General features: G+C 42.1%; 1 protein-coding gene across 2 annotated transcripts; it reads left to right on the forward strand.

The window, feature by feature from the left end:
* The first annotated feature begins 91 nt into the window (after positions 1-91).
* acot11b (acyl-CoA thioesterase 11b) lies at positions 92-11,670 on the forward strand. 2 transcript variants are annotated; one of them, XM_083766956.1, is made up of 16 exons: positions 92-475; positions 1,695-1,992; positions 2,491-2,560; positions 2,700-2,760; positions 3,450-3,551; positions 3,749-3,884; positions 4,036-4,189; positions 4,790-4,909; positions 5,417-5,555; positions 6,376-6,431; positions 7,609-7,675; positions 8,048-8,131; positions 8,576-8,709; positions 9,288-9,419; positions 9,668-9,794; positions 10,503-11,670. In XM_083766956.1, exons 2-16 carry the CDS (start codon positions 1,803-1,805, stop codon positions 10,701-10,703), a joined length of 1,773 nt encoding a protein of 590 aa, XP_083623082.1. In that variant the 5' UTR covers positions 92-475; positions 1,695-1,802; the 3' UTR covers positions 10,704-11,670. The 2 variants fall into 2 exon arrangements, with proteins under 2 accessions (XP_083623082.1, XP_083623081.1); XM_083766955.1 differs by having other exon boundaries at positions 93-475; positions 1,801-1,992.
* Positions 11,671-13,103: the final 1,433 nt, after the last annotated feature.

Consider the following 13,103-nt stretch of genomic DNA (forward strand, 5'->3'; position numbering starts at 1 on the left):
TTTAGGGCCAGATGCAGATGGCATTCTAGTTTAGGCTACTCTGCTTTTTTGTTGCTTCTTTCCAATGTGGCAGATAGTTTAACTTTTGCTGTTTTATAATTTGGTTTAGTCTCTCACCAGGACTCACCAGACGCTCCAAATTGTTCCACCTTAAAAATGTGGGCGGCTGGGCGCAACTGTAGCTAGCCACTACAGAGGGGTGTTATCACTCTCTGGTGGCAGAATGCCACTTGAACGACGGAGGTCGAGGGTGTGTGAGTGCCTGTACCGCTGTGCGTGTGTGTGCGTGTTTGTTGTGGGGGAAAAATGGAGAGCGTCCGTGAGCGGACACTTTTCCTCTGTGTCCGTGTACTTTCTGGCAGACTTTTGAGGAGTGCGAGTGCAGACTTCTTTCTCGCTACAGTGTGTGCTGATATTCATTGACATTTCAACGCCTGAAGACCCTTGCTGCAGTAGCCTTTACGTTGGCCGTTGGGTAAGGAACTTGTTATCTTGTTTTGGATCGTTAAGTATAGTTGCTTGCTACCTGCTGTGTGTCTTGTAGCCTACAGTGTATTTTTGCAATATGATGTATAGTAGGCCTAGTACGCAGCGGCATAACTATTCTGAGTTGTGACCACCAACCCGTTTTTATTTCTGTCCGTCGTCGTTGCACGTTTCAGAAAGTTCATATTCCGCATGGAATTTATTATAGAGGTCACAGCAACGATGTCGCATGGCTGTCACCCAACACCGCGCAGTGACCAGTGACCACTTGTGCGTGCCAGAGTCACCCTGGTTTTGGCTGTCACATACTGTTGCCTACGTACAAATAGACTATAAATATTTCCCATCAATACTTTTCCTCACAGTTTACACCACCACCAACTGTCAGTGTAAAGTAGAAGTGCATGATATTTGATTGAATAGCCTACTTTATTAACAGTTTGGAAATAGCAGAGATTTTACAATAACACTAAACCCCCAGGTGGTCCCGTAAATGCGCAAAGGATACTGCGTTTAATATCCCAATCCGTTTGTAAAGTTAGTCAAAGTTAAGTTACTGTAGTGTATATGAAATTGAGGCGCGCTAACAACATCCTCTGTTATTGTACAGAGGCTAGGCTACTACAGTACATTTCTTTGCCTTTTCCTCGTGGTAGAGATCGAGGAGAAATCCTGAACAATCTGCCAGTTGACAAATTGAGCTGCAGATTATTTAAAGCCCTTGTTTTGAGTACAAAACCTCTTTTGTTCATTTGTTGCCCCTTTGGCAGTGGTCCAGAATGATCATGTTGCTTTCACATTTCTAGAGATTTTGTTGTGTAAGGATCTAGAACTATAGAAGTAAACACACATGAGGAAATTTCTATCATGTGGTATCAAGTGGTAATAATATATTAGTTCCTTGTAGTCATGTATAGGCTACACCTGGTACTCCATATTCTGAAATGTCTGTAGGCCTAGCGTGACTTGACTTGACACAGTCAACACTATAGCCAGAATGTATTATCCATTGTGAGATTGTTTCTGACAGATCAAACTAAACCCCATCAAAGTGTCAAACAGCGCAGAATTCGATCTGTCGTTCTGTCATTTCAGTTTTTTCTTCTTCTTCTTACACGGCATGTTGTAATACTTTGTGTCTAGCCTGTTACAGCAAATAGGATTCCATTCAAGCTTTTGAATTTGTTTATTTTCAATTTCTCCCTCAGTTGCCTGTCTGAAACAATCTCACAGAATGCACAAGGGAGATTGAAACTGCATCGGGTGCCACATTACTAATTTACCTTCCCTCGGTTCCCTGTCTGTCTGGTTCAGTGATGGCGTCTGACAGGCCAGATGCGGACCCTGCAGAGGACCCGCTGTTCATTCTGGAGAACGGGGAGGCATACAGGAACCCAACAGAGGTGAAGATGAGTCAGATTGTATTGCCCTGCCATGCCAATCACTGCGGGGAGTTGAGCGTAGGACAGCTGCTCAAATGGATGGACTCCACCGCCTGCCTGTCCGGTGAGCAAGGATCACGGACCACCTGCCATTTTGCACTGACATTCAGCAGATGTTTTTTTCCAGAGTGACTTAAATGTCGTCACTGTCGAGCGGAAACCATGTCCAAAAACCGTTACTTTTCAGAAATAAAAAAAGCCCCCCAATGAATCCAATAGTGATTATTTAGTCACAAGCAGCAGCTTTTGGTAAATATTTCATTTCACCAGATACATATTTTTAAAACCCACAAACAGAAAATAGCACATCTACAAGCATACGTGTTGTATGAGCTTTTAGAAAAATGGAGATACAAGGTTTCTGCCCGATAGCAATGATATGATCTCTTCTTTTCTAGACAGCAAAATCCTCAGTGTTAGTTGAACTCTTTTAGATTTGTATAGTTAAATGAACACTGATACATTCTTTCCTTTCCCACTGTACTGTCCAATGTGGCAGAATGTCCTTTAAAACATTGAACAGTTAGGTTATCTGTGTGATCTCTCTCTCTTATCTCTCAAGCTGAGAGACATGCAGGCTGTTCCTGTATCACCGCCTCAGTGGATGACATCCACTTTGAGCACACTATAGGGTAAAAAAATGATGTGCTAGCCTTAAAAGAACTGTGAAAATGCATTTGACCTATGCCATACAGCAAGATTGTTATGATATTGTTGACATTAACCTTTGTTCAGTGTTGATAGTAAATAATAGAGGTTTGTCTACACCAGGGTGGGACAAGTTGTCAACATAATAGCCAAGGTTAACAGAGCTTTCACGTCTAGCATGGAGGTTAGTGGAGGTCATTTCTTTTTATTTAACTTCTCTAAATATTAACTGTATTAAAGCTACAATCTGGGACTTATTTGTATGTAGATTATGTTAATACAATATAACTAATACATCTGCAGTGGTTGGAGGTGTTCTCCCATGTATTCTATATACTATAACTATGCTACCATCTTTATTCTGTAAATATGGAGAGAGGGAGGCAATGGACATAAAACATTTACTGGACTTAAATTGGTAAATGCAGTAATGACTGAGGTAGCTTAATAGTTATTAAAGATTATATTTTATCAGCTTTATTTTAAATCTCTATATTCTTATAGTAATCAGTCTTTGTTCAGTAACAGGGGTCTCCTCGCCTCTCCAGCTCTTCACCCAATCAGGAGAGAGTAACCATTGTAACCATTAATTTGAAAGTCTTCCATTTAAAAAATGTTCTGCTCATTTCTTTGTGTCATCACTTCACATTTCACTTGTTTATCCTGTTTAAGTTCTCTCTCCTGATTGTATAAAATTGGTATACCGGACTCAAAATGTATTTTCTAGAGCTGGAGAGAGGGTGACCCCTGTTACTGAACAAACACTCTAGTCTATAGCGATGATTACCACCAGAATACAGTTATTTGACACTTATTTTAACAAAAATAATATCACCTTTACTGTATAGATCTATTAAAGGTTGTTCCTTTCAGGTTGGCATCTTGGTCAATTGTGAAGACCTGTATACTGCAAATCAATGGAAGGTTTGCCATGCCTTTGCCACCTTTGTAGCAAGACGCACTGAGGCTGGGAAGGTGAGAGCCAAGAAACCAGTATAGCGATCATGTATATTGACACAAAGACTGCCTTGGTGTGTGCATGTTTGTTTGAATGTGCATATCAAAATACACAGCAGACGTCTTAAAATAACACATGACTCTTCTTTATACAAAAGTAAAATACTTTACTCTGTATACTGTGCGTCTGTCTGTGTGTGTATCTACACACACAGGTGCAGCTGAAGCAGGTGATCCCGCACACGCAGATGGAGCAGATGGAATACAGTCTGGCGGCAGAGAGGAGGAGAATGAGACTCATCCATGCTGAGATCATTAACGACCTACTGAGCAGCAGCGCCGCTCAGCTAGGTACAACTAGTACAACATGAGACCTCAGGAAGCCTCATTTATGCTTTGGGGGAAGAAAGACACGATGTGGCGTGAGCGACATGTTGTGGCATGTCACTCGACAAACAAACATTTTTCTGTTAAATAACAGTGTGTTTCGTGTTCTCACCAGGGGAATGCCAGAAGTACCAGAATGCCGTACCAGCAGAGCGAACAAGGGTGGAGAGTGTGGAGCTGGTACTGCCACCCCACGCCAACCACCAAGTCAGCACCTTTGGTGGTCAGATCATGGCCTGGATGGAAAATGTTGCTACTATTGCAGCTAGGTTTGATGTCTAGTTTTTCTTTGTTAGGTATTTAGTTGAGGCTTTTTTCAGGCTGGCTATCATTGCAGAAGAACTAGTTTAAATTCCTAGTTTGCTAACATTACAAGAAGGCAAAAGCAAAGCCTGATTCATGCCTAGTCATATGACTCTCTGTCAGGTACCAAAATAGCTGATCTACAAGCTCAAAACGTGCTGTGTGCATTCATTGTGAGGTTGTAGGTCAACTATTTTTGGCACAGAACACATGCATGATGGAGTATAGATTAGGCATAAGCGTCATCATAAATGCAGCACAGAGACAGTTAAAAAAAAATATATACATTTAGGGCTCCATCTTGCGCCCTTATTCCTAAACGTATTTGCCATTTTTTACTATTTTGAAAATCATTTTAAAATAGTTCAACTAGCCGATCTACATCTACATGTTGTGAGCTTGTAGATATTTGAACTATTTTAAAAGGGGTTTTTTTAAATAGCAAAAATGGCAAATAAGTTTAGGGATAAGGGTTAAGGGGTGGTGCAAGATATAGCCCTATGTTTATAATTTAAAAAAAGTAATCAAAACACAAATTCATGTTTTTGAGCTTTTCCTCTCTGTAGTCGGTTGTGCAACGCACACCCAACTCTGAGTTCCATCGACATGTTTCACTTCCGTGGGCCGTCGCACATCGGTGATAGGCTAGTGCTGAAGGCTATTGTCAACAATTCCTTCAAGAACAGGTGAGTACTCTCATTATTATTTCCTCAAATAGGCTAGATCAGTGATTCTCAAACTTTTTAGTTTCAAGGACCCCCAGTTTAGTTAGTTAGTTTCATTTATTGTCCACGTGTGTAAATTTGTCTCCGGTCTCAACAACTGTAAAAACATACAGCAACAGCAACAACACTTACACAATTATTTTCATGGCAAAAATGCAGGACAACAGTGGCAAATACAGTACATGGCCTAATATGCATTTAGGCCACGTAGTACAAATGGAACCTAAACAAAGTCCATTTGTGCTCTCTCTGAGTTATAGATCTACTGTATGAGTCCATTTTGTTTCCACACTATCCATCATGTAGCTGGGGACCCCTTGGAACAACCTCAAGGATGCCTGGGGGTCCCTAGTACCCCAGAATCAGTGGACTAAATTGTGTGTGTGTGTGTGTGTGTGTGTGTGTGTGTGTGTGTGTGTGTGTGTGTGTGTGTGTGCGCGCATACTATGCACGTGTGTATGTCCGCAGTATGGAGGTGGGGGTGTGTGCAGAAGCGTACAAGGGTGGAGAGCCTCTACGTCATATAAATAGCGCCTTTATGACCTTTGTGGTGCTGGACAGTGACAGGAAGCCACTCACGTTGCCACGGATACGACCTGAGCCCGTGGTGAGTTCTCCTCGCGGCCAATGGCTGTCCGAGGCAGCCTGTAGCGCACAGGGCTCATGTAGAGCAAAGAAAGGGACATTACATAACTAACCATCTGGGTCTAACCATGTCGGTCTCCTCTTTTTCTCTACATGTCTGTAGCCTACAGCAGTGGCTCTGGACCCCAATCTGAAAATACTTGTGTTCTTAAAATGTTTCATATTTTTCCACGTCATTTCCCTTTTTGTTTTTAATATAGCAGATTTGCAAGCTCCCAACACGTTGCACCACAGTGCATTGTGAGCATGTAGATCTGCTATTTTCAAATTGCCGATGTGTGTAGAGTTAAAGTGGTTAAACTTGTTGTATTAACTAATTAATTATCAATCCGGGAACCCCCTCAAGGATCCCAGAGGGTCCCCAGACCCCACTTTGAGAACCACTGGCATACAGTGTAAGTTGTAGACAAATGTTTGTCATCAAACTACACAAAGAAATCTACATAAATCTCTGTAGTAGACTTGTTGTTCTGGGTTATTAACCACTTAAAGCTTATTATACGTACTGTAGTTGACTAGGGTCCCCCAAGACTCTGTACTTGGTCCACTCCGTTTTCCCCTCTACTGTACACCTAATCTCTTTGTCTGTTTGTTCTCCCCAGAATAGGGACGCTAGGTTTCATGTGGTGGTGACAATGACTCTCGCTTTGTTATTGTTTCGGCATTTATTCATATTCATGCCATATCTATGACTATCACAACTATGATTAGATAGATTTTAGATAAATAAGGATTTTCTTTTTACATTATCTTTAATATTGTGTCTGATCTTTGTTTCACAGGATGGCAAGAGGCGCTACCAGGAGGCTATTGCCAGAAAGAAGATTCGCTTGGATAGGTCAGTATCTCTGTTGAGGTCAGCTTAGCTAGCTGTAGATCAGTGGTTCTCAAGTGGTTGTGCCATAAGACAAGTCCAGGGATGTACAACTATACAAAGTTATAAATTGTAAATATATAAACAAAATATAATATACAGCTTACAATATTAGCTTTACTTTGTCTGCACTCATTTTCCAATCTGGGAACCCATTCTGTTTAAAAAATATATATATATATAATAATTAAAAAATTATAATAATGTTTTTACCTCTAGTGGCATGACCTCCTTTTTTGTGTAGAAGAAACAGGAACTTGGTTTGGCTCCTCCCCTTTCTTAGTCCACTTCCTCCTGGGCTTATTCCTACTAATAACGTTACATCTGAATCCCTCACTCACCCCTTTTTCCCCTCACTGTATATGTTTTTCCCCCCTTTTTACCTCCTCTATGATAATTTCCTGTTTTTGGCTTTTATAGTAGTGTATATTTGTATGTCTCTAAATGTTATGATGAATTGAACATGGTGGACCCTATTGTAAACAAGTGTAATGCTTTATACCTGGTGTCGTCCACAGTTAACAGTCTTGTATTGAGTTGTGCTTGAAAAGTACTGTAATTCTCCAAAACTGTTAATAAATCCTTCAATCAATCAATCAATCATGTTTAGGGCAGTGGTGCTGACAGATTTTGTTAGCAGAATCTGTCAGTGAGATTACTTTCCCAATACAGAGACAAATTCTATACCCTTATTGGGTCCATTTGTATGCTATGTTGATGAATTGAATACATAGGACCACACTGTGTGTGTGTGTGTGTGTGTGTGTGTGTGTGTGTGTGTACTGTACACTTTCACCCGGGTGTCCCTATTTTGGGCATTATAGTTGCCATGTGGCACATTGTGAGCTTGTAGATGGACCATTACGTTTTTGCTATTTTTCTAAAGTTGTGACAATACTGTTTATGAACTACGGCTTAAGTGGTTAAACTTTTTATTTGGCATTAAAAATGCAGGAACAGCGATGTCATGTGTTATAGGCTATTTTGCATGGATGTGAATAAATTTGCGTCTTGAGATTTTGACTTGCCCTTTGGTTGTGCATTGGGCACAGAAAGTTTGAAAACCACTGAGCTAGCTGATATGAATGCAACATGCCTTGTTCATTGCTCATTGTGTGTTGCTTCACAACTGTATTTACAGGAAGTACATCATCTCCTGCAAGCAAACTGAAGTGCCTTTGTCAGTACCTTGGGACCAAAGTAACCAGGTATTGCATGTCAGCTGTGTCCACCATGGAGCTTTTCCCTGAGTATGTTTTGTTTTGTTTTCAATGGGTGTGCGTTCACAACTGGCTTTTTATCTGGTTGCTGAGAGTTGATACATTTTCCACTTTGGTCATTTGGATGAGCATTTTAGAAGAGCACATTGTGCTTTTAGCTGGGAAAAAAGTAAAAAACAAAAAACAGCCTTCTAAACAGCTAACAAAGGCACACATGCAGTATGTACAGCATGTGGTCAGTATACAGTATACAGTCAGTATACACTAGTATACATAGTATCCATCCTTTTTAATGTACAAAAATAAAGCAATTATCTACCGGTAGTTCTCCAGCTTCACTAAAAATATTTCCCCCCCTAGATGTACTTAAGTTACAACAACGTATCGGCACTGAATCTGATGGCTGCAAGAAAAAACTGGGTGCTTACCAGCGAGAAGAATAAGGTTGGTAGTGGTAGTAGATTTGGAGATTATGGGTATTGGATAGAACATACTGTATATCTGTTATTGTACGGCCGTTATCCGTTCATGTTTGTTGTTATTGCGGAAAATACATTCCAAGCAGACTCACATTGGTTTTTATTAAACTTTGAAGCCATGTGTGGACTAAGACAACATTCTTTGCTGGAGGCTGATTCTTCAGGATTAGTCCCCCCCCCCCCCCCCCCTCCTCCCTCCCACTGCACCGGAAATCTGTTTTAGAAGGAGCAGGGCAGAAGTATAGGCATACCATGCTAAAGCTATACACTTATCATGTTCATGATTTGTCACACATCCATTTTGTGTTAAACACTTCAGTGTAAGTTGCCGTGAAAGGAATGTGGCTACAGATCCAGTGGTTTGACTGAGGTATAATCCTCTGCTTTTTGGATGTGGTTTCATTACCAGGTCAGCCTGTACACCCTTGAGGAGAACCACGTGCTGTGTTTTAAAGTGGAGACGCATGTCAGCGTCCCAGCAGAGCAAACCTTCCACCTACTCTCAGACCTGAGGAGGAGGCAGGAATGGGACAGGCTTTATGCGTGAGTAAAACATATCATTCACATTTGCAATTTGCCACTTAAGCAATTGTGGTAGTTGTGGATGTTCTACCTTCTCTGTACACTTTCAATGTATGCGAACCTCTGTATCTGTAAACCACACTAAAATATATATTCATGTTACTACTAAACTATTATGTATTAATTAATTCAATACTTATTTGAAATGATTGGGCTTATGTTGCCATACCAGCCCAATTGCTTATACTATTGCTTCTAGCTTTATATTTGAGTAAGTATAATTCACTGTGCAAAGTAATGAGCAGATTTAAATGTTATTCCAAGATTGGCAAGTTTACAACAGCACCATCCATCCCTTTTTCTGTGGCAAATAATGCAACAACAAGGTTTTATAATGATACATGTTGAGGCTTCACTTTGGGAAGCTGCGGACAGTTTTAACCCTCAGTGGTTTGGCAGAGTGGTTGTTGGCAAACAGAAATGACACATTTGTCTCGTTAACTGCCTGTCCCGATGTTGACAGCAACAGGGACATTAAACATATAAATCTTTTGATAACTGGAATTTTTCACCAATGTCTTATTTTATGGGCACTGCAGGGAGTGTCATCTGATCATCCAAGCAGATGAGGATGACACTATCTATCGTGTCGCTACACACTCCGTCAGGAAAGCGGGCAAAGGTCATGATTTTATCATGCTGGCCTCCAGGAGGAAGCCATGTGATGCCAGGTATTTTACCACAATGAGACTCACAGACTATGATCTGCATTTTCTTTGACCAATGGACTACGGTCCAGTACATTAGAGTACATTGCAGTATTGTGCAACCAATACTGTATAATAACACCTCAGAAGTGACTGAGGCTTTCCCATAATTTGACATTTTCATAACCAGATTTTTTCTATCTTGACTCCACCACCCCCCTTTCTTGATTACCATTCTGTCCTTTGACATTATCCTCTTTTGTCCCTCTCAGGGACCCGTATCTGATTGCCCTGCGTTCTGTTACCCTGCCCACCCACCCTCCCACTGAGGATTACACCAGGGGAGAGGTACTCTGTGCTGGCTTCACTATCTGGGAGGAATCCAGCACTGTGACCAAGGTGAGCCAAATGTGGAAGGCACACAACTTTGCATGCATGCACTATTTGGTTTGAACTTGGTTGTAGATGAAAATGGATAACAATATTAAATAATAGATAAGACTGGGTCAAGCCATAACAGCAATAAATCAATAAAGAAAAAAGCTATACGCAATATGCACAATGAGCCATAGCAACACTTGAGAGAAAGAAGACCACTCAATTAACAAATTATCGCTTTAAACACGCACATATTAACTGTATATGATTTTGGGTGTGCCAGTACAGTACAGTGACATTACAGTACAGTACAGTAGAGGGAGCCCCACATGTCAACTCTGTCATTTCTCAACCATTTCGGATGTGGGGCGGCTTGCCGGAATCGGCCCGGCCCCCTGGGCGAGTTCCTGTGGGTCTGGAACTTCCGGGGACCCCCACACAGAATTGCACCACTCACTTCGTACAGGTGTGATTTTATTTTTTTGTAGAGGGATAGAATCACAGCAGGCCGACAGGAAATTGGGAGAGAGACGGGGGGGTGACATGCATTAAAGGCCGTCGGGATTGGGAGTGGAACCCCTGGCATGCACTGCCAGGCTGGATTACCAGCCATGGTGCCTGGACCGCTGAGCCACGGCCCAGGCCCATAATTGAAATCTTTGATAAAGTAGTAACATAACATCCTGTACCAATTTCAACATTAATTTCTTTGCTCATGTTTTGTTTCAGATCACGTACTACAACCAGGCCACACCGGGTGTCCTTCCCTACATCTCCACAGACATCGCTGGCCTCTCCTCCAGCTTCTACTCTATTTTCAATGCTTGCAGTCACTTCCTGGAAGTCAACAAGGACAGCCCGGCTGCCATGCAGCTTCCTGTGCTGGGACCCATCCCTGCTACCATGGTCTACTCTTCCCATGAGGATTAAATATATCGTCATAGAAAAGAGTAGGACTGCCTGTCTGCGGTGATTTACCATCATTTCGGTTTTGTGCAGTTGGGAGGGGCTGTGCCTCTTGGGGAGGCCATAACCATGTACGCACTGAACACCTTCGGCTTCAACTGAACAGAGTTCAACTTCCACTTCAGTCCAACCTGGAAGATTTGTCTTCCAACTGCCAAGTGGCAAGAAGATGCCCAAGATGACTTTTAGGGCAGATTCACACTGAGTCCGTTTGATACAAACTGTTCCCGAATACGATTGCCTGGTCCACGCTGGCCATGATTCACATTGGCCTTGATTCTTCCGCACCCGAGTACACTTCGATTCAACTGTATTCAATGCTTTCACATTGATCTGTATCCTAGTACACTTCAATCGGTCCAGAGACTACCTCCATGCTGTCCCGGGAACGTTTAGGTGATCCGCTCTGGGAAACGGTACGCAGCATTCACACTACCACAACATCTGCCATAGTGTGAATCTGCCCTTAAGGACAGTACTGTTTACCTGGTGAAGCAAAAGCACACTGTTTCTGTATTTATCACTTTTTTTCTGTTTTAATGATAGGATTACATTAATAATACATTCTTATTATAGAATTGAATTATATTGTAGCTAATAATGCTACAACATTTTGTGCAATACTAATCCATAGGTTGATGGATAATACTTTGGTATGTGAGTCATGGCATGTGAGACATTAGCAATGGATAATCTTTAGGCCAGTTAGTACTGGAAGGCCATGTCTTTTTACAGACGTGTTTGAAGATTGTTTTTGTAATACAAATATTTTCTACCTCCTTGAGTAAAGCTCTTAATCTGTCTGATTATTAGTACGAGTGAACATTTAAATGTATTGAAACAATGACACCATTTTGAATTTGAAACAAGTGCACTCCAAAAGAAAGGCATGTGCTTATGAATTTCCTGTAACAAAAAACAATAAATACAATTCACCAAATGATTATTTTTGCCTGAGTTTGTTAACATTGCATAATGTTAGGACCACTTCACCACTTTTCAACGTATCTTCATATAATTGGTCCTTCTAATGTTCATGATAAAATGCCACAATTATTTGTTTGGCATGTCTGTGTCTCATACTGTATGAGGGCTGTGGGCAGTTCAGAAACCTGTCCACCAGTGATATCATCAATGGGTAATCCAAGCTAATAGAAACTGCAGGATTTCTATTCCTGATTCCAAATGGAATGAGATGATGTATGATGATGTACGATGATAAGAGCGCCTCTCACTTCACACGGCGTGATTTTTTAAATAATTGATTAGTTCGACTAGATTGAGTGTGCTCTCAAGATCATCTAACTGGCTCTGATGCCAGCTGCTCTGATGCCAGCTACTATCTTCAGCTTGAATAGATAGATACCTTTATTATGTGTTGGTTGGGTCACATGTTCCACAGTTGCCATCTCATTAGCACCGTACTTCCTGGAGAGAAAACTAAAAAGATAAGGCCATAATGTAATGCAGCTGTGATTAATAAAGAAAGAAAACAAAAGGTGTTGATGATTTTGTCTCCATATAGGCTTCATCATTAGTCTGCAAGGATGAAACATCATGGGCAGACATCACATCCTCAACAATGCTCTGTGTCTCAGCCTGCATCTTGGAACTTGTGTCACTCTTCTGCTGGGCATTGATCAGCCTCTGCTGTGTGCTGTTCTTAATAAAGACCATGGTCTGCTGCCAACTAAAGGCCGTCACTAGGGCCCTCTCTGAAGCTGCCCTCTGTTTCCGTTTCACAAAGACTGCATGCCTCAGCTGGGCCTCCTGCAACTCCCTGACCCAGCTGACAATGACTTGCAAGAGAGAGCAGCCTTCAAGAGGCTGCTATCTCTTGCAAGTCAACTGAGCTCGATCCCATTCCTGCTCTTCCTCTGTACAGTTGTTAGAAATGTTGCGACGGCGCTCCTTGACTCCTTGCCACCCTTGTTTGGGTTTGGTTTACCTTCACTGACTTTCTCGTCGTAATCTCTGCAATTTCTTCTCTGTTGGCCGTGTTCACTCATCTGCTTAGCAGTCTAGCTGAATTCAGCACCAGCATGTGAACTGTTGGCTTCTTTTTAGCATTTTTGAGCAGGCTGGGGGGGAGGCATACTATCATCCGACAGAGCATTGCTCCAAAGGAGCAATACTCTGAGGTGCGCTGCGGGTCGGGAGAGGGTTGCGGTTAGGTTTAGGTGTCTGCCCCGGTAGCAAGACCACTCGCCCTTGGCGAGTGGTCTGGGCGAGTGGTCTGGGCGACTCGCCAAAAAGTCAAGTCCACTCGGCCCAAGCAGAAGGCCATTCGGCCCGGGGCGAGTAGTCCGGTATTCTCTGCCCCGGGGGAGGTTAGGGTTAGGGTGAGGGAGGAGGTAACTCGGC

Source organism: Protomyctophum parallelum (genome assembly GCF_964188405.1).
Source record: "Protomyctophum parallelum genome assembly, chromosome: 6".
Classification (NCBI taxonomy): Eukaryota; Metazoa; Chordata; class Actinopteri; order Myctophiformes; family Myctophidae; genus Protomyctophum; species Protomyctophum parallelum.

Excerpts from the sequence above, each read along its gene's own strand:
- acot11b (XM_083766956.1), top strand. The coding sequence starts at position 1,803 with ATGGCGTCTGACAGGCCAGATGCGGACCCTGCAGAGGACCCGCTGTTC. Across the intron at positions 8,132-8,575 it reads TTACCAGCGAGAAGAATAAG|GTCAGCCTGTACACCCTTGA; the intron begins GTTGGTAGTGGT and ends TTTCATTACCAG. Across the intron at positions 8,710-9,287 it reads GAATGGGACAGGCTTTATGC|GGAGTGTCATCTGATCATCC; the intron begins GTGAGTAAAACA and ends TGGGCACTGCAG.